The sequence below is a fragment of the Punica granatum genome, chromosome 1 (genome assembly GCF_007655135.1).
Source record: "Punica granatum isolate Tunisia-2019 chromosome 1, ASM765513v2, whole genome shotgun sequence".
Lineage (NCBI taxonomy): Eukaryota > Viridiplantae > Streptophyta > Magnoliopsida > Myrtales > Lythraceae > Punica > Punica granatum.
This window is the reverse complement of record NC_045127.1, coordinates 10,367,453-10,391,639: the sequence shown is the minus strand read 5'-3', so window position 1 is coordinate 10,391,639 and position 24,187 is coordinate 10,367,453. Positions and strand designations below refer to the sequence as shown.

Genomic DNA, 24,187 nt, shown 5'->3' with positions numbered 1-24,187 from the left:
ATAAAAATTGAATGTTCATGGAGCTTAAATGATGGTACGTGACTTGAACTTCCTTTTCATGATGTTTTTGTATTTCATAACTGTTTAATCATTGACCTGAAAACCTAAATTTTCAATGATTTATCTTGGAGAATTTATCATAATTTTTTAATGAATTGAATTAGTACGGAGGTAGAGCCCCCAAAAAATGTCCGAAGCATCCTACAAATCATTTCAAGAAGTTTTCAAGGTCTCACGTGATGATTATATATAGTCCCCTGCCCAATTAATTAATTTAGCACAGATTTGTAATTTTGCAAAGGAAATAATTAAAATATATTGTTTTAGATCAATCCCGTGACTTCATATTTTTAAAATTTTGGGGCACGACAGATCCATCATCTCTCCTGACCATTGGAAGAATTATATCTTGTTCCTTATGTTGGATTCTGACGATTTTAACGATAATAAATCGTGAAATTAGGAAAAAAAAAACCGAATCTATTTTCCTTTCTTCCCACTTTCCCCTTTTTTTTTGTCCCCTTTTATATTCGATTTAAAGGCCAAAAGTCACCCGACAGCAAGGCCAGATTTGCATATTATGATATTAATAATGTAAAAAAGAAATTGTTATACCCTAATTTAATTAATACATTAGCATATTCCTTTGCTCGCATGTGCACTTCACTTGTGTTATATAATAAGATAATTGGAGTGTTGTGTATCCTCGTAACAAAGCAATCGATCTAGATCCCCAGAAATGATATATTCATGCAACGGGCACGGAATATCGAAACCAAATTCGAGTTTTCAAACTTCAACCCATTGAACAAAAATGCAGTACCTTGAAGTTTACAATGGTGATTATTTATATTCAGAAATTCTACCATGTCATCATGTATTAAGTAAAATTTTCGTGCCCATTGTATATCAATCAATAACAAATCTAAATTTGATTGATCGAACGAACCAAAAAAAAAAAAGATCTCTTTTGAAAGATTGTCAAAGTGGTCGAACATATAATGTGGATTGACTCGAAGCTAACATATAAATTTTTGTGTGTGCATAACCCATAGATGACTTCTATTCGGAGACTTCCAAATTTTCTTTTTCATTTTCCTTCTTTTTTGGTGCTTTTTGCTATTTAAATTTCTTGTCAGAAAATAAGAAAATTGTTTTGTTAATTCAATATTTGTTTTTATCAAATTGGGAAAATGGGGGAAAGTTAATGGACCAGGACTGGGTAGAGCACACATGGCCAACTCACACTCTGCTGGCACATGAATATTAATGGACCACTTTTTCGAGTGAGTGTGTCTGTGTTAGTGTAGGCTCTTTTAGGTAGCATTGATAATCTACTTTTATAAACATACAATGGACCATGCCTTATTTTAACCATTAGTTAATCTTATTCCGATCGATAAAATGAAATCCGCTTCTCGATTAACAACGAGTCATGAAAAAATCTCGTTGCAACTCCGCTCGTAGTATCTTCTTCTGATGTCAGGCTTATCTAAGTTTATAGATCTTGTAACAACGCTACTCCAATCGTTAAGAGAGAAAGAAGCTTGTAGTTTTCACTTTGTAGAAATAATTTTTCACTTTCTAACATGTTTTCCAATACCACTGCAAATGGAAACAGGTTTTTCCAAATTTTGTCCCAGCAATCCTCTTGGAAGGCTGTTTTTTCACTTTTCCTTGTTTCCTTTTCCTTTTCTCAGAAGATTGGAAATGGAGAATATCTTCTTATTTTCATAATCTTTTCTGGTAATATGAGCAATATCAGAAAAACTGAAATGGAATGGGAGAGGAATCACTGTAGAAAAAAAAAGAATTGAATTATTTCATCGCATTGGACAAGGCCAAGGATTGAATTATTTCTGCAGTATGAACAATCATGATTCCGATATCGATTATATAACGAATTTGGCCCCGAGTCGAAAGGCTAAGCTACTGAGCAATCAACCCTTTTGGTCATCCAGAAGCATCCAAATTATGTACAGCGGACACAAGCTAACCAAAGATCATTCCATATGGGAACGAGGGTGAACTACATGCATAGAGACAAGGCTTTGCCTAGAACCAATAGATTATGTTTCGATTTTCGCCAGTGAAACTCTTCGAATTCATTTTTTTTTTCCCTAAATCTCTTTGCTAAGCTCATAAACCTCTCTTACAGCCGAAAGAAAAATTATCGTTTTCATCCCTAAGGGAGAGAAACCTATCTCCATCACCCAATGATATGATAGAATAGAATTTAGCGTCCATGCCCATATAGAAGTACAATTAATATTTAAATAAATAATGGGAAAACCAAGGTGAGAGAAGCATGCTGCTGTGCTCTGTTCATGATCTGGATTGGCCTGGATCTGCTGCTGCTGTGCCATTTCTATTCCTTGTAGTATAAACAATAAACATGGGGTTTCCCCCTCTACAATCCCAAAACTGATTCATCCCATCTTCTTCCTCTTCCTCTTCTCTCCCTCTCCTGCTTCACTCTCTCTTCCTTCTCGCAGCAATGCCTGCAGCTCTGAGCATAAGCAGAAGCAGCAGCATAAGCATCTTATCCTCCACCTTGTTGATACTGTCATTGAACTCTCTCTTCACCTACTTCCCCCTTGTCCACTCCATTGATGTCCAGGGCCAAGCCCTCTTGGCATGGAAGGACAGCCTCAACTTCTCTGGGAATGCGCTGGCCTCCTGGGACCCCTCGCACCCCACCCCGTGCAGGTGGTTCGGGATCGCCTGTGACTCCAAGGGAGATGTCATTGAGGTGAGCTTAAAGTCGGTTGACCTGCAGGGCTCGCTGCCCTCGAATTTCGCTCCCCTCAGGTCCCTCCGGACCCTCGTCCTTTCTTCCGCTAACCTCACTGGGACCATCCCCAAGGAGCTCGGGGAGTACCGGGAACTCCGGTTTATCGACTTCAGCGACAACTCTCTCACTGGGGGAATCCCGGTGGAGATATGCGGGCTGAGCAAGCTGGAGAGCCTGGCCCTGAACTCGAATTTCCTGGAAGGGGAGATTCCTTCCGATATCGGGAACCTGTCGGACCTCACTAACCTGACGCTCTTCGACAACCAGCTCAGCGGAGAAGTTCCTAGAAGCATCGGGGCACTGAGCAGGTTGCAGGTTTTCCGTGCAGGCGGGAACAAGAACCTTCAGGGTGAGCTGCCGGAGGAGATTGGGAACTGCACCGACTTGGTCATACTCGGCCTCGCGGAGACCAGCCTCTCGGGAAGCCTCCCAGCATCGATAGGGAAGCTGAGGAGGATTCAGACTATTGCAATATATACGACCCTGATATCAGGTCCGATTCCCGAAGATATCGGGGACTGCAGCGAGCTACAGAACCTGTACTTGTACCAGAATTCCATTTCCGGGTCGCTTCCCAAGAGAATTGGGGAGCTCAGCAAGCTCCAGAGCGTGCTTCTGTGGCAGAATGGCTTAGTCGGTCCAATACCTGAAGTGCTCGGGAGCTGCAGCGAGCTCGTGGTCCTCGACCTGTCGGAGAATCTCTTAACAGGCAGCATCCCGAGGACGCTTGGGGACCTCTCCAAGCTCGAAGAGCTTCAGCTCAGTGTCAATCAGTTGTCAGGTGCAATTCCTGCTGAGATCACCAACTGCACTGCGCTGACTCATCTGGAAGTCGATAATAACGATCTCTCCGGCGGAATTCCAGATTCAGTGGGGGAACTTAAGAGCTTGACTCTGTTCTTCGCGTGGCAGAACAGGCTCACAGGCGAAATCCCCGGGAGCCTCTCGCAGTGTCAGAGTCTCCAGGCGCTCGATCTCTCTTACAACAACATCTCCGGTTCGATCCCGAAGGAGATATTCGAATTGAAAAACCTCACCAAGCTTCTATTACTCTCCAATGATCTATCTGGCTTCATACCGCCCAATATAGGGAACTGCTCGGCCCTGTACCGCGTCCGGTTGAATCGCAATAGGCTCTCAGGCACCATTCCTTCAGAGATCGGAAAGCTTAAGATCCTGAATTTCCTCGATCTCAGTGAAAACAGATTCATAGGGGGGATTCCTCCAACAATAGCAGGATGCGAGAAAATCGAGTTTGTTGATCTGCATTCAAATGGTCTCACTGGTTCATTCCCCAATACGCTTCCGGTGAGCTTGCAGTTTGTGGACATCTCAGACAATAGGCTCACACGGGAGCTGAACCAGAGCATCGGGTCACTAACCGAACTGTCGAAACTCAATCTGGGGAAGAACCAATTATCAGGACCGATCCCGGCGGAGATCTTGTCCTGCAGGAAGCTTCAAATGCTCGACCTTGGAAGCAATTTCTTCTCGGGTGAAATCCCGAAGGAACTGGGCCTAATTTCGTCCCTTGAGATCTCTCTCAATCTCAGCCGCAACCAACTCACCGGCAAGATACCGCCCCAGTTCTCCAGCCTCACCAGGCTAGGAACTCTCGACCTTTCCCACAATAACCTCGAAGGAAACCTGCACATACTCGCAGGCCTTCAGAACCTTGTCTCCCTCAATATCTCTTTCAATGACTTCTCAGGAGAATTGCCCAACACCCCATTCTTCAAGAAGCTCCCTCTCAGCGATCTCACAGGCAATCGAGGCCTGTACATCTCTGATGAGTCCGGGGTCGTAACACCAGCGGACCCGGCCAGGGTGAAATCAGCCTCAAAACTGCTAATGTTGATCCTTGTCAGTGCCAGTGTCGTGATACTGCTGGTCACTATCTACTTCTTACTCCGACATCGCATCTCGAGCAAAGACCTATCAGAACATGAGACATGGCAGATGACGCTATACCAGAAGCTCGAAGTCTCGATCGATGACATCATTAAGAACCTTACATCATCCAATGTCATTGGTACCGGAAGCTCTGGGGTTGTCTACAGAGTGATGATCTCGAGCGGGGAGACGCTAGCAGTAAAGAAAATGTGGTCATCCGAGGAGTTGGGTGCATTTGATTCTGAGATTCAGACCTTGGGTTCAATCCGTCACAAGAACATTATTCGGCTCCTTGGCTGGTGCTCAAACCACAGCATGAAACTGCTCTTTTACGACTACCTGCCCAATGGAAGTCTTAGTTCGGTGCTCCATGGCGCTGGGAATACTGGGAAGCCAGGAGGAGGAGCAGAATGGGAGGACAGGTACGACATCGTGCTAGGAGTGGCGGATGCACTAGCCTACTTGCACCATGATTGCGTGCCGGCAATTCTACACGGGGATGTCAAGGCCATGAACGTCCTTTTGGGCCCAAGGAATGAGCCCTATCTCGCCGACTTCGGACTAGCACGGACCGTGAGCCCTGGCAAAGACCTCATGAAGCCAAGCCAAAGACCTTATCTTGCCGGTTCTTACGGCTACATGGCTCCAGGTTAATTCTAGTGACTTGGAAATGTTACTATTGACAGAAGTCATATAATGTGTCTTAACAAAAGTTTTTCCTCCTTTTTTCTTTCCATTTGATCAACAGAGCATGCGTCGACGCAAAATATCACAGAAAAGAGCGACGTGTACAGTTTCGGGGTGGTCCTTCTCGAGGTTTTAACGGGAAGGCACCCGTTGGACCCCACACTGCCAGGGGGGGCACACTTGGTCCAGTGGGTCCGTGACCACCTTGCTGCGAAGCGGGACCCAGCGGACATACTAGACACAAAGCTGCAGGGGAGGGCGGATCCCGCAATGCACGAGATGCTACAGACGCTCGCCGTCTCGTTCCTCTGCGTGAGCATGAGACCCGACAACCGCCCGATGATGAAGGATGTGGTCGCTATGCTCAAGGAAATCAGACACGTCGAGCCCACTAGGCCCGAGGCCGACTTCACCAAGGGTCTAATACTGTCTCCACCCGTCCGTTCGTCGCCCCTGCCCCAGCCTCGGGATAATGCGGCTTCTCAGGGATCGTCTAACTGCTCATTCGCCTTCTCTGATGATTCAATCTAAGCGATTGGAAACGGCATCTTAATGTTAGGAAGCGTTCCTTCTGTGCATAGTCATCATTTCCTACAGCCAACCAATTAGATTATCATAATGTCCTCCTTTTCTTTAGCAATTGCAATTGCCACTGCAATTCTCAGTCGATGTAGACCAGAATGGCCAACTATTGAGCCGAATCGACGATGTATCGTCACAATCAACAACTACACTGATGTAACAGTAATAATCACAATGTTCCAGGGATAATCATCATCAGCACTCGGCAAATGGGTGATCGGGAAGTTTGGATTCATGTAATTTAGAATTTAATGGGAGAAATTAAATTCTCTGTCTGTGTCTGTTTGTTTGGGTCACATGGTACCACGGCACGTTCCATGGCATGCATTACATCACGTGCATATGTGCTGTCTGAGAGAGACTTTCCAGCAAAGAAAAGGCCGCCCAGCGCCCCACCCCCACCCGTTCCATAAACAGGTTTCCCTAGCCTTTGCTAGCCCTGCATATAAACTCTGAAAATCCCCCTTCGCTCCTCCAAGTTCCGTAGCCTCGATCAGGTCTGCAATCCCGATCGTGATTTTCCTAACCACGTAGAAAAATGTCCCTCCATTTTTTGGGTCGGTCGTGGATTAGGAAGGATTTAGTCCCTAGACACCTAGGTACGTATGTAGTCACGTGCTCTAATCCTATGAGCTACAGTCCCCACTGAATTTGTCTACTATCGAAGCATTCTGAAGGGAAAAGAAAAAAGGGACTTGTTCTCTTTCCCTCGTATCAAAGAGATATATAAATACATGCATGTATGTGATGTCATTATTTGTACTAATGTATGACTCACATGTAAGAGCCGTCACTAAAAATTTCATGGTATCATCGACCTACATATAGCTTGATTTCAGAATTAGCTCTAAAAGCTCCTGGCAGTGACATCGACGGTTTTTCTCGTCTACAATTGTTGTCCATATCAGAAATAAGTGGAGGTGTTTTATCAAAGAAATCATACAAGGTGAACGAAAATAAACGTAATATAGTGGTGTACGTCCTCGATTCAGATTTAAGAGATATCATATTCAATTTACATCGAGGACTTCTTCACCTCTTTATTTCTCCTTTGTCTATCTCTTATTTTTTTTGGTAGGATTACTATCTCGTTCGTGATGTCATGTTTTGTTTTTGGAGGAAGTGTGGGAAAGATATTTAACATTCTCTAGTCTTTTGGTTATTCGATATCTGGTTCTAAATTGTTCCAGACCTATGATATTGTTGTCCTGGTTTATTCGAACCAAGCATCGGAATCAGTGTTGAATTGGATGCGGGTGGTGGGAAGCCTGATCTTGATCTTCACCGAGCTCAATCGTCGCGATTGCTTTGGAGGAGGCCTGACCTTGCAAGGTCATTGTACTCGGTCTCTAACCTTGAACACCGGTTCCATTCGAGTTATTTAGCTCAGAATGTTTTGGTGTGAAAGATTGGAAAACAAGACAAAACGATATTGCGATACTTAACCGTGGAGGGCCCTTGCTGTACAGGCATGTCCTGTTGGGCCCTTGCTATCCGGAATGCCTTGATAATTGTGGCCGCAGCGTGATTTTGGCATGGCAGAATGAACAATGGCATGAAATTAATATTGCTATGTAAAATTTGATCATTCTGTATGCCGATTGTGTAGTTTTATAGTGATGGAAGGACTTTGCTACTTCGTGGACTCGAAGAGAAATCTGAACAAACCACTTTGGAACTGCACACAAATGTTTACTATAACAAAACCGTTTTTTCTCGATATAGAAATCACATAAGTTTGTTCAATACATAGCAGGTTCCTATTTGGCTTGTCAGCACGAAGCAGCTTGAAAACAGACCCGACCATCCGCAACCCAAAGCAAAAGAAAACAAATACTCCTGAACTATACAAGTAATTAAGGAATTAACGTCTGCTAAAATTTAGTATGAAATCATCGAATCTTCGGAATGATGTGTGTCACTTGCAACTCGAAGGCTTGCATTCACTGTACAGTATACCCTTGGGAAAAGACCATATCACTCGTGTCCGTTTGTTTTCCCAGCTCTCAAGAAACACCAGGAAATTTTCCCCGAGGGGTGGACCTGCTCCTCCTGAATTCAGGCATAGATGGGGTGGCACCTTCTCTCGCATTGCGGATTGGACCATTTTGAGGCTTGTTTTCGAGTTTTTTAGTTAACAAGCCCTCCATCTCCAGCATCGGCTCCCTGCGGACATTTGAAATTTCTAAATATATATCTTGGGCATTTGCATGCTAGAAACTTCAGAAGATGTCGACTGACATGATTACCTCGATTCCACATTCTGGGAGCTCCTTGGAAAGTGCCGTTGTTGCTTCCTACCCAAGAAGTCGGCCACATGATCCTCATCTATCTTCCCACAAGTATCTGTATAAGAAAATGCTTTTGTTGCTGCATCGAGTGCTTGAGTTCTTGAAGGCAGCTGATGCTTGGCATTAATGCTAGCCTTGCTCTCAGGCTTGCTTTTCCGAATGCCACCTTGCCTAATGTTCAGGGCCTGCCTGAGCTGCTCATCTTCGCGTTCTTGGTGAATTTTCTTGCTGTTCTGGAGGCTAAGGAACCAATCGAACATGTCATCCTGCTTTGGCAGTTCTTGCGGGGTCAGATGGACTTTCGACAAGCTGTTATCTGCTGGTGCTGGTGTGATTGACGGCAGTGTTGAGGTGACGGATCTGCTGACAGGTACTCTTGCTGGGAAGGGCACTCTTGCAATTGGTGGGTTCTCTACTGTCTCGGCCTTGACCCTTGTTTTAATGGTGGAACCTCTATCAGTGGATATTGATCTCCTAACAGGAGGGGATGGCGACCTCGGCTTCTGGGCTCCATCCTTGTCCGAGGCAGCAGGCAGCCTTGACTTCCTCTGCTTACCCGAAGAGCAACTTCTCACTTGAAGCTGTAAATTTCATTAGATGGTTAAATCCTTGCCCGACTTTCAATCCGCATTTCCTTCTAGAAGACTGAAAGTTTGGAGCTTACCTCAGAGCTTTTAGCATCATCAATTGGTCTCTGACCATTTTCAGGCTTTAAACTGCCGTTGGAACTATACTTAGGCAGGCGGAAAGGTGAAACTGCTCTTGCCTTCTGCTGTTCCATAGCACTCCGAGCAGTTCCCGCTTTTGCTTGTTCCAATTCCGCCTCTTTCCGTTCCAGTGCCAGCTTTAAATTTGAAATCTGAAATGACGATGGGCACGCTTACTACCTTTGAATAAAAGTAATACCTGCTTGTACTTAGCTTTGAGAGAATAGATAGTGATGAACCTCATCTTTGAGTTCCCGGATTTCGCCGGTTTCTTTATTGGATCGAGCAGCTCCAAGTTCTATGGAGGCAACCCTCTCTGCAAACTTGAGAGTGCTGATGGTCTCTCCAAGTGCATTAACTTCAGGATTTATGTGGACAAACATTAACGTCTTCGCTTGTCCCCCTGGACGTAAAATGCAAAAGGGTAGGACAGTTAGGGGACAATATATCGTTCAAATATTTAGAAGACTGCATGCCAAAAGCATTTCCGGAAAATCAATATCTTTCAGCTTCCAAGTATGAGAAAGTTAAAATCTGCTTTCTTCATTCAAAATCAACTACAACCAAAATATTTATCGGAGATTATTAACTTGATAATCGAAGTAGATAATTTTCTTTTCTGGTTCGTAAAGTTATTATATTATTAATGAGATATCCCTTATTGAGCGACTCTGGAGCACCCTGCAACTGTAATGAAGTCTTTGCCACGAAAGATGTCTTACCCAAGGACTCCTGCAGCACTTGAGTAAGCTTGCTATTCCTGTATGGAATATGTGAACTCTTTTGTGCGAGAGCCGAGATGACATCCCCGAGTGCAGAGAGTGATCTGTTAATGTGCTGAGCTTCCTTCAGTCTCTCGCCGACTGCCTCGGACTTGTCTACCCTCTCACTCCCGGCTAAGTCCACGAGATGAAGGCAACCCCTGAGGATGGATCCTGAGACCAACTCTTTTCCTTGAACATGAACTGTTAATACACTGAGCAATAGGAAAGGGCAGATGTTTTAGTACACTTGTCTCGACAAGTTACAAAAACTTTCGAGACCAGGAAAGACACTGCACCTGTGAGAGCGGCTACTCCTCTCATTTAAAGCGGTAGCCCCCACAGCACGATTGCTCTGGCCGATCTTCATCCACTCAAGCACATCTTGGGTACATGTTACTGGGACAAGACTCGCATCAGGAACATTGAGTCCATTTAGCTGGGGGCTGTTTCTTATATCTAATGTGCAAAGTGGTTAAGAAGCTCAGTGTCCAGAAAGTAAAGCAACGTTTTCGAACTGATTCCCAGAAGAAATAAAGTAAGTTTCAAGGTCGTCTTTGTAGAATAGGACAGATAAGAACGGAATCACCAGACAGAATTGCTGAGTATTAAATTGAAACTTCATTACTTGAAGTGAGAAAATTTATTAAAGGATATCTTCTGCTGGATCCATCACTGACCAACAGATCTCTGACTTGTTCGTTGTATATCTCAATCATTTGAACTGCAACATCGTATTTTATCACATCTAATCTCACCTTTGATAAGTGGAACAGGTCCCTGAGGGCTCGATAGTTTACGCCCCACGTATCCTCGGAGGTCAGGTCAGGCCCACTCTACCAAAAAATAACCACACAGGGTAAAAACTACATCTCTAAGATAGCAGTACTGGATGACGAGTTTCAAATTTACGACGGGATGAATAATACCATTGTATATGTCTTCCCTGAGCCTGTCTGTCCGTATGCAAAAATGCAGACATTGTAACCGTCGAGAATAGACCGCACCAGCGGTTGAGTGTCGACATATATTTGCTCTGAACAATAAAAGAGTGAAAAGAGAATCCAGTTGATGCTTTTATAGAAGAACATGGAAAAGAAAGAATCCTTTTTCTGAGCAAAAGGGAGTAGTACCTTGTGTAGCATTCGCCCCGAACACTTTATTAAACGTGAAAACCTTTCTGGCATCCTTTCCCTGCTTGAAAGGGTTCACGATCATGATGTTTCCAGTCTCTCCTATGTAGTCCACAACCGATTGCCTGTTTGACTGCCCCGGGAGGAAAGGCCGCACGCGACAGTACACGCGAATTGTTCCTGCAAATAACAACAGTTTCATGAGTGATCCTGAAATCTCATGGTACATACAAGGTAAGGCTTTGAGATAAGAAGTGAAAGCGCATTTTGGCACCTTTAAGGTCCTGGACCTGATTATACAACATTCGGTTTTCCTCCAAGACCTTGTGGTAAGAAGATGATGCAACTTCAAGGCTCTTCACGTGATGATCTAATGCAATGCAAGCCTTATAGATCAATGGAACATAAAGAAAGTTAATCGAAATGAAATGAATAACTCCGCAGATTCTCACTGAGTCGTCTGAGATCTTCTTCCCAATTTGAATGAATATCTCTGACCTCGAGCTTCGTCTCTTGATAATAGAACCTGAGCTCCTAAAAGATAATTGCAATAGAACAAGATAAATGGACTTCATTACAACGGAGTAGTCGTGAAAAGAGAAAAAAAATTTGTAACCCCAAAAAAAAAAACAGAGAGAGAGAAAAATAATTGATAATTTGATACCTCAAGCTGTTTACTCTGAAAATGAAGCAGGTCAGCGTGTTCGCATCGGCTAATAAGACTAGGCCGTACAACCTCACGTTTTCCACCACAAGTACAAAATTCCGAGAAGTCGCTAGATGCCATGCTCGTCCTTTGCCGGAGATACTGTGAGATTGCCTCCATAAATTGAGATTTTGACAGCATTCCCCGCTCGCCTTTCAGAATCTTCTTCATGAACATGGCAAGCTGTTGAAAGAAGCATTTGAGAGGATATAAGACTTTAACTAATGAATGATGGAAAAATGAATACGCGATAGTCCAAGAGTTTTTGCTCACAAACCTGAGTGCCTTGCGAGACAAGCAACCCTGAGAAATCTTTCACAACCTTACTGAGTAAAGCATCAATGACCTGCGATCGGAAAGTCAGGTCAGAATGAGCTAATACTAAGGAAATGCAGAATCAATTAACAAATCGACGATAACATAATTTGAGAAGAGAGCAGATTAGGTCATACCTACCATTGCATTCAGAGGTAAATCGTCGAGCCCGTCGCTCTCCCTGAGGTAAGCCTGCAGAAGCCCGAGCCCGAAATGATCGAAAAGGAAAGTCAGAACATTGGCAATTTTGGACTCTTCGGTTGAGACTTCATTTGAGAAATGGATGAAGTCAAGCAGCTGATCATACTGCGATGATTCCGATTCATCTATTGACTCATCGGCACTTTCGCTGCCAACCAGGGAAGACGATGAGCTCTTTGGGAAGGAAGTGATCCTCACAGTGCCCCCGTACCTCCAAACCCCTATCCCACCCGCCTGCTTCCACTCATAGTATCCTTTTAAGCAGAGAATGCAATCCACAACTTTGTTTGATGAGCCACCCTGATACATATTTTGACCAAAACACAGAGATGACATTGCTTAGACTCCATCACGAACCAGCCGAAGAGAGATACTCATGGGCATTTTGTATGCTATTCCATGTCAAGTAATCGATAAAAAGATCGGACCTTCTCCAGATCAGATGCTTCAAAGGTCAACAGCTTCATATCCTTCACAGCAACAAGGAAGTTCCTCATGTTCTCAAAGTACTGAATCGCGGAATGTGCTGGCCCCTCAGTTGATTGTACATCCAAAATCGGACTTTCCACCACCTGCACATTCCACAAGATTAAGAAAAACTATAATTCGACACGCCACAAGTAGTTTACAAAAGCAAGTATAAGAAATATAGGGAAGCAAAACAGAAAGCAATGTCACCCGACGTAGTGTCATGGACTCATGCTTTTATACCTTGTGGATGGCGCCGGGATTGACTTTGTTGAGGACATTGCAAAGGACGAGGCCGTTCCGGAGGGCAAGGCAAAAGTCCTCCTCAGAGGGCTCTTTGGGCAGTGTCCCTAAGGCGCCCTGGTCCATTTGCCGCAGCCATTCTGCGGCTTGATACCTCCTTGAAGCTGAAAGACAAAACTGGACAATGTTAAAGACTTGAGTGTACAAAGTCTTGCACATAGCAATGTTTCTTTTCTCGTAGAGACGGCATTTCCATGCTTTACAATCCCGGGCCTATGAACGATTCCACAATCCCATCAACTTTCAAAAAGGAAAAAGAAAAATGTTATTCAGATTGATATAACCAACGTCATAAGTACCATGGTAATGAGTTCTAAATCACATATTCTATAATTCAGCAGATTTGTCATAAAGAGAGCAGGAAAGTGAGCAACACTTGATCAATCGAGTAAAGCTCTGTAAGAAGATCGGATGGATAACTCGATCGTAGAAGAAGATGAAAAGAGAGAGAAGAGGGGCAGGGGACCTGCTTCTTCGGCTTTTCGCAGGGCGAGTTCATTGTCATTGATGGTCTCCTCCGAGTAGTCGCTAGAGGCCAGAGCCTTGAATCCCCTGAAGTTCTTGGCAGGCGAGGTGAAGCTCGGGCAGTTGGAGTTGCCTTCTTGCGGCATTTCTTTGGTGTCTTCCCCCACCACCTCTGCTCTTCTCCTCCCCTGAAGACGAGAGCAACGGTGATCAACAACGACAAGAATGAATCAACTGCAGTAGAAAGAACTAACAAGATGATGACTTCATGCAGTGGACATACCTATGAAGACTAGTGACAATGCGGGGAACCTACTGAAGCCGAAGACGAACGTGCCAGAGGAGACTAGCCGTATCGGTTTCAGGAACGGAGCATCTGCCCATCAAGAAAGAGACCATCCGTAGGGTGAAGAAACTGAGGAGACTACTGCAATTACTGCAGACCTTTAACTGCAGGGAGGAAGAAGATGGAGTCGAAAGACGAACAGTTACGTCGTGATGAGAAGCAATGGATGGCTATGGCTATGGCAATGGCAAAAGTAGTTAGTAATAATGAAAAGAGGGATGTAATGCACTCAATCGAACGTTGGTGTCTCCGCCTTTGATTGAGGGGATGAGTTGATATTCCAAAATTGAGAAAAGAAACAAAACAAAGATAAATAGGAAAAAAAAAAACAATCTTATATATGTAACGACCATTGGACGGCGTCAAAACGGTGCGATGGAGTCTCTTTTTGTGATGGTCAAAATATGGTAGACCCCCAAAAGAAGAGAGGGAGAAAACATCGATGAGACGACCTGACCTACACAATATCTCTCTTTAATGTGATTGGAATCACATTGCATTTTGTCCGAAGTTGGTTGGGTATGACACTCGACTTTTTCTGTATCCGTCAACTGCTGTTGCACCCGCTGATCAATCGTATCGAGATATCGGTGAATCTCGGTCGCTTTGATTGCAAGCAAACCGTGGCAGGGAAGGGTCCTCATCGTCTTCCGTTGCAGTTCCGTGGTTTAGTATAGTCTAGTCCCAACTAGGGAGCAGTTTCGATTTGCCACTCATGGGTTGATGTGCCTGAAATCGATCCTAGAGTTTTTTTCATTTCAAGTTCTGACCTCGTATGTGTTTTGAGATCTGTCTAGATGAACTCAACTAGAAACGAGTTCAAAGTTTTGATAGGAACTATTGGAATCATTGTCACAAGACATGCAAAGTGGAAACTTTGATTAATCTATCTTTCATTTAGTTTGTACTTGAAGCTCAGGCAAACGACAACTTATCGATTCCCAAGGCTCGAGTTAGCAAATTGGTGCTTGAATTTCAACAAGGGTTTAACTGTAGTTTTGGAGCATTTTGACAATGAAAGGTTAGTGTTGCGTTTGGTTCTAAAATTGAGTAGGGTTGAGTTTTGGTTTTATTCGGTTTGTAATGATTGTATTGTTAAATTATGAGAAAAATGTGTGAAAAAGTAATGAATAATTGAGAGAAAGTAGTGATTATGTTGTTGAATTGTGGAAAAAATAATGAATAGTTGAAAGAGAGTAATGATTCGGTTATTGAATTGTGAAAAAAAGTAATGAATAGTTTTGAGAATTTAGTATTAAAAATTGAATTGAATGGTTAAAAAATTAAGAAAAATGAAAAAGTAATAATTATATTGTTGAATTGAAGATAAGTAGAGTAAAGTTAAAAACGAATCGTAAAACTAAACGGGGTAAAGGCACTGATAAGCTTATATATATATATATATATATATATGCATATGATAATCGGGTCAAGTCATGTAATGAAATGGACGTTTCAAACTGAGGGTGCAAAATTACAAATATGGAAATCAGAGGAACCATTACTATTTTTTAAAATCTTGTTTGGTTTACGAATATAATTTTAAAATCACAACTTTAACCTAATTTTATTAACAACAAAACAAAATAACTCATACAAAATCAAAAAGTGAGCCCCATTTATATCACTTTTTTTACAACAAAACAAAATAATTCATACAAAGTGAAAATGGTGGGCTTCATTTATACTACTCTTTTTTAAAATTCAAATCTAATTTTAAAATTCTAATTCGAAACCAAACGCAACAAATTACTTAGGGGGCAAAAATAACGAAATTGGCCCTACAAAACGCCAATGCTACAGTCCAGTCCTCCCTTCTTTAACGGAAACACATAGATAAAATTTCATAAATATTATTTAGTGGGTTCGTTAACGTTGGATTTTCTCGAGATAACATGATTAAATATTATTTATTATTTAGATATAAATTTCAACAAAATTCAATGACAGGAAATAACAAATCACACGTCACTAAAGTATCGCATCGACTCGACTACGTCCTCGGGATGTTCCAATGCATGGCAGTCGGTCAGACCAAATAATAAAGCCATGAAATTTGTAGTCACAGTGGGACCCCGTCGTCGTTTAGGCCGGACGGCAAGGTGTGGCCAAACCGAATGATAATATTTTATTATTGGAGTTCTAAAGCCTCATTAATTAAAAATAATAATAATCGAAGAGTTGAATGAGAATTTTGCCGGGGGCTGATGCTATGATGTGTTTTAGGGCACGGGAGGCCACTGCCATTATAATAACTCGAACCATCATTGATTGTTCCGGCCCCGTTAATGATGGATATCCCGGCCGACCGTCCATTACATATGCGTATCGAAATAAAGTCCGTAAGGCGGCCTACTTTTTTCTATGTTATGCTTTCACTAGATATGAACTTAGGAATTTGAGGACTGTCCAATCCCCCGAACATATGAGATTCAGAAAGTATATAATAGTGGCACGATGGTAATTCTTTTGAAAGTCGTGGGCAGTACAAATTAAATGACACGAGAATAAAAAGAAGCCAAAATAGTATAGAGTTATCATGGACATTCTATCAGTATAGGAATTATCAATAAGAAATAGTTTGAGACAACCATAATTCGTTATCGCATCCATGATAAGAGGATATAACGTGAACTTGTACATATTTAATCCGTTTAAACACGATACGATCCGATTTCACCAATTCTATAATTTGTCAATGCAAACAAAGTAGCGAGTGAAGATAGATTGACAATATCAATTTTATTTCTAACCATCAATAACTCATTACATGTTTTTTTTTTTTGGTTTCTTTTTGGGGGGTGTGGTAGGTGAGGATGTCGATTCCCTCTAGAAAATCATAGCACAATTGCAGCTAATAGGATGGCTTATGACCCTCCAACAACTGCCCCCATAATTTATTTTCCATGATATTAGGATTAACTTTTGAAATCTCAAAAAAAGAAAAAGAAAAAGAAAAAAGGTTTGTGGAAACGTTGGATTTTTGAAAGGAAGAAGAGCCAAAAGTAAAAGCCACCGAGGAACGTTGGATCCCGAATTCAAAATGATTGCAGAGGGAAGCTTTTCACTTTGTCTTCCTTCACTTTGCACCCCATTACTCGGACCACTTTTAATCGATAATCCTCTGTCATTAGCTTTTTCGTCTCGAGAAATTGTTGTCCCGCTAGACCAAATCGGTCGAACGATTATATCTTTCACAAACCCGCATGTTCATCACGCTATATACGTTCGATCAATCGGGGCAATCTGTTGAATGGATTTTCCGAACAGTGTTAGATCGATTATGTCGGTTTAAGGTGAGGTATTATTGCGGGACCTCCGGGTGAGGCTTCTCTCCCAAGCAATAAGCAAATGCATTATTACCCATTCCATGCGGTCCATCCCAAGTGCTTTCCTCTTTTTCCCTCGCATGACATTTCTCTGTTAGCCGCTTTAATTAGTGCCCTTTGACATCTTTTAGGCGCGTTCAGCTAATCACTAGTGTACAAAACCGAGAAGATTGTGAAATGGTTTTGTTGATTTTATTGATATCACGTCTCTGTACATATAGCCATAACCCGGGAGAAGAATAAGGCAAGATTGCTAAAAGTTACAAGTCAATATTCTGATAACTATCTATCCTATAATACAATATTATGTATAAGGAAATAGAGAGGTGGAAATCACGAGAGGATATCCCGGAGGATATCCCGTAATACGCCCCCTCAAGTTGGAGAATGAGGGTCCCGAATTCCCAACTTGCTGAGAAGATACCGAAAGCGATCACGTCCCAAAGCTTTGGTGAAGAGATCAGCAGGCTGAAGACGTGTGGATATGTGATTTGTAACGATCTTGTTGGATAGTAAGTGTTCCCGGATGAAATGGCAATCGATTTCAATATGCTTGGTCCTTTCATGAAAAACTGGATTAGCAGCGATATGGAGTGCTGCTTGATTATCACAGAAGAGCTGAGTAGGACTAGATAATGTGACACCAAGTGATGAAAGTAGACCACGGAGCCAAAGAACTTCACTGACGGTAGCTGCCATTGCTCTGTATTCAGCTTCAGCTGATGAACGAGATACAGTTGTCTGTTTCTTGGTCTTCCATGAAATGGGACTGCCTCCAAGTGTGATGAAGTAACCTGTGACTGACCTTCGCGTCATTGGACAACTAGCCCAATCAAAATCACAATAGGCTATTAGCTCCATGGATTGCGGTCGGAGAAAAATACCTTGTCCCGGTGATTGTTTCAAGTAACGAAGTATACGGATTGCTGCCATCCAATGGTCCTGACGTGGATCCTGCATGAATTGGGAGAGGATGTGAACAGAATAGGATAACTCAGGACGAGTGATTGTCAAGTAGATAAGACGACCAATGAGACGACGATATCTACTAGGATCAGACAACGGAGAGCCCGATTCCGAAGATAATTTATGTTGTTGTTCCATGGGAAACGAAGACGGTCGAGAGCCAAGCATGCCACATTCTGTGAGTATATCAAGAACATATTTTCTCTGATTGAGAAATAATCCGTTATCCATCCGAGTTACTTCAATTCCAAGAAAATATCGCAAAGGACCTAAATCCTTAATACGAAAACATGTGGCTAGATATTGCTTGAGTGAAGCACAGAATTCCGAGTTATTGCCGACAATTATCAAATCGTCGACATATACTAGAACAGCAAGAAAATTCCCATCTTTTTTCAGAGTAAATAATGAGTGATCGGAACCAGATTGTGCAAGTCCAAAATTGTGAAGTGCTGATGCAAATTTAGAGAACCAATTCCTAGATGCCTGACGTAAGCCATATAGAGATTTACGCAGGCGGCATGCATATCCTGGACGCCGAGAAGAAAAACCCGGTGGCATGCGCATATAAACCTCTTCAGATAAATCACCATGAAGAAATGCATTATGAACATCTAATTGGTGCATTTCCCAATTATGAGCAACAACCATAGATAAAAGTACCCGGACTGTGACTAGTTTAGCCACTGGAGAGAACGTCTCTGTAAAATCGATGCCTTTGACTTGAGTAAATCCCTTAGCTACTAAGCGAGCTTTGAACCTCTCGATACTCCCATCAGCATTTCTCTTGATTTTGAAGACCTATTTGCATCCTATAGGTTTCTTATCAGAAGGAATGGGCTCTATCGTCCATGTTTTGTTCATCTCCAGTGCTCGAATTTCTTCATTCATGGCATCACGCCATCGAGGATCTTGAAAAGCATCCTTGTAAGTCCTGGGCTCAACATCAGAGTCTAACGCAGCAGTATATGCAAAATGCCGGTCAGTAAACTTTGAATAGGACAGAAAGTGCTCAAGAGAGGTGAACTGACCTGAGGAGGACGAAGGAGTCGGTGAGAAGAAGTGGGGGGGGGTCGAATATTTGCAATATTGCACACGAAATCCTTCAGATAACCGGGTCGATTACGAATTCGTCTTGAATGACGCACCTGTTGTGGGGATTGTGTCTCCGTTTCAGGTAAAATCGGAGCCAAGAAAGACCTTTTATCCACATGAGAAGTCGTTTCAGTGTGTGAAGGCGCTGTATTGGACGGTAGATCTTCAGTAGGAAGTGCATGTGACCCATTCTTTTCCGTTTCAGATGAAATGGCAGCTGAAAGTTGCCTCTGGTCTGCAGAATTGACTGATTCTGTGATTTGGGGAAGAGACTCCCCTGTTTCGAGGATGATGTTTCTAGAAGGTTGAAGAGGTCTGTGATTCTGTGTGTTTGGACGTGGGCCAATACTGTTCGAGCTACGAATTGGGCTGCATATTGCTGAAGGAGGGTCAGCCCGTTACATAGGAGAGGGTTGTGCTCTCTCTCCACTAAAATGGGCTGTGTCTGGCCCAAGTGAATTGCCCAGCCCAGAATCAAACTCCCCTTCTTCCTCATGGTTCGGCTGATGCAGGAATAGAGGGGTATCCTTTGAGCTGAGGTCACGTGAAACCCCAGCATTTTGAGAAAATGGAAAAATATCCTCATAGAATTGCACATCCCTCGAAACAAATATTTCACTAGACTGTATATCATAAAGACGCCATCCTCTCTTTCCATATGGGTACCCTACGAAGAGGCATTTACGCGAGCGTTCTCCAAATTTATCTCTATTTCAAGGCCGATGATGTGCATAGCATAATGAACCAAATACTCGTAGATGTGAATAATCGGGTGTCTTATTGAACAACACTTCATAAGGAGATTTACCCGATAAGACTGGTGTTGGAGTGAGATTGATTAAATATGTCGTGGTGGAGACGCATTCACCCCAGAAGCGATTAGGAAGCCCAGCTTGAAAAAGAAGTGATCTAGCCACGTTGAGGATGTGGCGATGTTTTCTTTCCACACGTCCGTTTTGTTGTGGTGTGTCTGAGCAAGACGTCTGATGAATTATTCCATTCTGAAGAAAGAACTCCTGTAATTCCTTGGAAAGAAATTCTAAGCCATTATCACTGCGAATGATTTTGACAGATTTCTCAAATTGATTCTTCACTAAGTGACAAAAACCAATCAATTTTTGCTTAGCCTCGGTTTTATCACGTAACGGGTAAAGCCATACCGCTCGACTGAAATCATCGACTACTGTAAGGAAGTAATAAGCACCAGTAATTGATTTGACTCGATATGGTCCCCATAAGTCACAATGAATCAATTGGAATAAATGGCTTGCTTTATTAATACTAATAGGAAACGGAGAACGAGTCTGTTTTGCTCTATGGCAAATATCACAAACTTTATCTCTAGTTTTATTTGGATAATTTGCAAGTCCTTTGAAAATAACACCTTTTGATGGGTGTCCCAATCGCCTGTGCCATAATTCACTGTTCTCATTGATAGCTGGTGAAGCAAAGGCTGATGAAGACACGCATCTCAAATAATAGACCCCCCAGGACCGTTCACCCACTCCAATCGTCTTCCTCGTGGTTAGGTCCTGTATCAAGCACATATTGGTGAGAAATATCACTCGGCAATTTAAATCGGATGATAACTGAGCAACTGAGATTAAATTGCATTGGAATGATGGAATTACTAAGACTTCATTTAAAATGAAATTATCCCATATATGTATTTCTCCAATTTGAGTGGCTTGAACCGATTGTCCGTTAGGAATTGCAACCCAAAAATTATGAATGGATCGTCTGGACTTAGATAAAAGATAAGCTTGGCCCGTCATGTGGTGCGATGCTCCTGTATCAATAATCCAATTTACACCTGGATCAAGAGAAACAAAGTTTTTACCAACAAGAGGCTCGGTGGTTTCATTTTCGTTGTCCATCATATTCAGAAATTTCTGAAATTGAGCAAACTGGGCCGGAGAGAGATCAGACAGTTGATTGGGCTTCCCTGGTCGCTGGGCCGACTGTCCATTTGTCTGGACAACATTGACTTGGGCCTGACTGCCCATTGGGCCATATGACCTAGGATTACCGCTGCCTGCCCTTTTTATCTGCTTAGAGTCTGTCTGCTTCATCTTTCCTTTACCAGTCCAATTCACTGGTTTGCCATGAAGCTTCCAGCAGGTGCTTCGGACATGGCCGACGCGATGGCAGTGTTCAAAGAATGGACGACCACTTGATCGAATCTCCGATTGGCCTCCTTCGTCCCTTACAAGAAAAGCAGCCGCATCCGTTCCTGTCTCACTTACACGAGACACAATTTTCTGCCTCTCCTCGTGTATAATCATCGAGTAAATCTTGTTAAGAGAAGGGAATGGCTCCATACTCAAGATATTAGACCGTACCGTACCGAACTCGGGGTTGAGTCCCATGAGAAACTGGTAAGATTTTTCTTTCTCCCTCTGCGAAACATTGGACGCCGCCGCCGCACAGGTACAGTGAGTTATTTTGAGAAAATTCTCGAGCTCATCCCACAGCCCCTTTAACACCGAATAGTATTTGGAGACGAATAGCCCTTCCTGCTTCATAAGACAAATTTGAGATTTGAGTTCATAAACCCTTGTTTCATTACCTTGGGAAAACCTTTCTCTGAGTTCATCCCACAGATTTTTCGCATTTTGAATGCAGGCAACACTGGGCTGGAGCTCCTTATCTACAGAATTGGACAGCCAGGCTACCACCATGGAATTGCAAGTGATCCATTGTTGATAGTTGAGATCCCCTTCAGCCGGCTTCTGCATGGTTCCATCGATGAAACCTATTTTGTTCTTCGCCACCAGTGCCGTCCACATGAGTTTCGACCAGGTGAGGTAATTCTCGCCATTGAGAATACACGAGGTGAGTTGATTTCCTGGTCCATCTGAAGAGGACACGGTGTAGGAAGATGAAATGTTGGAGGCCATCGAGTGATTGATGAACAGGAACCGAATATCAACGATAATTTGGTCGATTTCGAGCAAACCTCTCTCTGATACCATGTACAAAACCGAGAAGATTGTGAAATGGTTTTGTTGATTTTATTGATATCACGTCTCTGTACATATAGCCATAACCCGGGAGAAGAATAAGGCAAGATTGCTAAAAGTTACAAGTCAATATTCTGATAACTATCTATCCTATAATACAATATTATGTATAAGGAAATAGAGAGGTGGAAATCACGAGAGGATATCCCGTAATAACTAGCTATCCCTTTGATTAGCATTGTGTTGTATTGCTATTGGGATCCATAGTTTTTATGTGCAAACTCGATATCCACATGATACACGAAAATTGATTAACATTATTGTGTAATATCAATTCAACGGTCGTTCTTCTCATATGTATGTATATATATGATGGACATAAATGATGCTCGCAACACACCACTGACATGCGACAACAGAGATACGTTTGCCGCATGGAGTTCCCGAGGATTAATCGAGGTATATTCTTTTATTATTTCAAGGACCTTTGTGAAGTGTCACAAAATTGATACGCGTGATAATATGGCTGATACCTCAATGGTTGTGGACTGGGCTCTGATCTGATTGATCGTCACCTATGCACTTCAGGCATTGGGCTGTCTTATCAATCATTCTGATCCACAGATCAGAGCATACGACAGGCCTTTTTCTAGTTGTGGGCTTCGGCATGGGCCAGCTCGCTCCTCCTGCTCCCGGAGGTGGGCCTCAGAAGATTATGGTCTTGGGCTTTTTGTTGGGCCCATTAAATGAAAAATGGGCCTTGTCACGTTCAACTTTTAATATGGCTTGGGGCTAGTAAAAAACGTTATGGTCCACACTCCACACTGACCATTGGCCATTTTTTTTTTTTAAAAAGATAAATAAAGTATGGTATGTATTTCTTGCAAATTAAACTATACTCTTCATATCATTATTCTTTGCAAATAAAAAATACACTCTTCACATCAAACTATGGTATGCAATCAAACTGTACCTTTTCATATCGATGATGCCGATGCATAAAGGAAAAACACGACGAACTCCAGCGATTGGCTAGATGTATAACCGAACGACTCCAATGCGGGATCATATCATGCTATCCACATCAATGAACGATGCACAAAAAGACACGGCTAAACCCCAACAAGCGGATGGATTTGGATTGAAATGAACGAGACGTTTTTCTTTTGTAAAAGAACAAGCTCAAACGCATCTTATAAGTTATGTACGTATATATATATATATGTTGTGCCAAATTACATGGCCAATAATGTTGCATGTTGTAATGATAGGACTCCGGAAAATGACAGGGATAGGACAAAAACTACACTGGCGAGGAACGGGGTGGGACCCATCAAACCATGTGGGTCCGCACGAGCTGTTGAGCATTTTTATTTACGACATTATTATTATTATTATTTTATTATCTGTATTAGTAAATAATTATTATTTATCAAATAAAGTAATAATACAATAATACAAAAAAAAGGAAGAGAGATTAACGGAACGATGATCCCCGCCACGTAAGCTTTTCGGTTGCTTTTTCCCGCTTTTCCACTGCCCCCACCACCGCGCCCTTTATTTTCGGTGCTATTTAGGAATATTTGTTACATAGCTTTCTCGTGGAATACCAAAAACATAGAGTAAAGAGAATCTTATACGTACATTCTTGACTTGACAAGATATGTCCAATGGAATTCCTTAATTATATACAAGTTTCGTGATCGCATCGATCGATATGTTTATAATCTCGTTTTAACTTTTTATTACAATAAAATTTTATCGGTAATTTTTCACGTATGTCGTGTAGCATTGAGGATAGAATCTTTTATGCATAAAATGGAATTCTTGTCCAAATATATCTCAATATAAGTCCTCGTAAATGTTGTCAGATTCATAAAGATACAGTTACGACCTGCAAATAAATTAAAAATTTTAAAACGGAATAACAATGTTTGGATGATCACAAAATCCGCACATCCATTGTACCTGACAAGACATACAGTCGAGGCCATGGAACACGCTACGCCGCACTCTTCACACGAGAAGTTGGTGCTTGGTCACTGGTCCCCGACTCTCTCTTCTCTCGCTTTTGATCCACGAGCTTTATCCATCGATTTATAAAAAGACCCACGGTTCTGAGTCAATACCATTTTTCATGTGAACACTCACTCAGCTCGTCTCTCTTTCCCCGTTGGATGAC

General features: G+C 42.4%; 2 protein-coding genes across 2 annotated transcripts; one reads left to right on the top strand and one right to left on the bottom strand.

The window, feature by feature from the left end:
* Nucleotides 1-2,223: 2,223 nt before the first annotated feature.
* LOC116192843 (LRR receptor-like serine/threonine-protein kinase) lies at nt 2,224-6,231 on the top strand. Its single transcript, XM_031521515.1, has 2 exons — nt 2,224-5,336; nt 5,436-6,231. Exons 1-2 carry the CDS (start codon nt 2,498-2,500, stop codon nt 5,903-5,905), a joined length of 3,309 nt encoding a protein of 1,102 aa, XP_031377375.1. The 5' UTR covers nt 2,224-2,497; the 3' UTR covers nt 5,906-6,231.
* Nucleotides 6,232-7,627: 1,396 nt separating this feature from the next.
* On the bottom strand, nt 7,628-13,921 carry LOC116192950 (kinesin-like protein KIN-14F). Its single transcript, XM_031521664.1, has 18 exons — nt 13,590-13,921; nt 13,308-13,494; nt 12,782-12,945; nt 12,499-12,642; nt 12,011-12,370; nt 11,832-11,900; nt 11,513-11,737; nt 11,301-11,382; nt 11,123-11,218; nt 10,849-11,028; nt 10,645-10,751; nt 10,373-10,551; nt 10,015-10,179; nt 9,677-9,930; nt 9,194-9,357; nt 8,912-9,106; nt 8,206-8,828; nt 7,628-8,122 (listed from the first exon to the last, which is right to left on the bottom strand). The coding sequence occupies exons 2-18, from the start codon at nt 13,450-13,452 to the stop codon at nt 7,963-7,965; spliced, it is 3,312 nt and encodes a 1,103-aa protein (XP_031377524.1). The 5' UTR covers nt 13,453-13,494; nt 13,590-13,921; the 3' UTR covers nt 7,628-7,962.
* Nucleotides 13,922-24,187: the final 10,266 nt, after the last annotated feature.

What these genes read in the sequence shown, in the direction of transcription:
- LOC116192843 (XM_031521515.1), top strand. Translation starts at nt 2,498, where the DNA reads ATGCCTGCAGCTCTGAGCATAAGCAGAAGCAGCAGCATAAGCATCTTA. An exon ending in TTACGGCTACATGGCTCCAG is followed by an intron (nt 5,337 to 5,435) that starts GTTAATTCTAGT and finishes TTTGATCAACAG; the next exon opens with AGCATGCGTCGACGCAAAAT.
- LOC116192950 (XM_031521664.1), bottom strand. Translation starts at nt 13,452, where the DNA reads ATGCCGCAAGAAGGCAACTCCAACTGCCCGAGCTTCACCTCGCCTGCC. An exon ending in CGGGGCGAATGCTACACAAG is followed by an intron (nt 10,752 to 10,848) that starts GTACTACTCCCT and finishes TTTATTGTTCAG; the next exon opens with AGCAAATATATGTCGACACT. An exon ending in CAGGGAAGACATATACAATG is followed by an intron (nt 10,552 to 10,644) that starts GTATTATTCATC and finishes ATTTTTTGGTAG; the next exon opens with AGTGGGCCTGACCTGACCTC.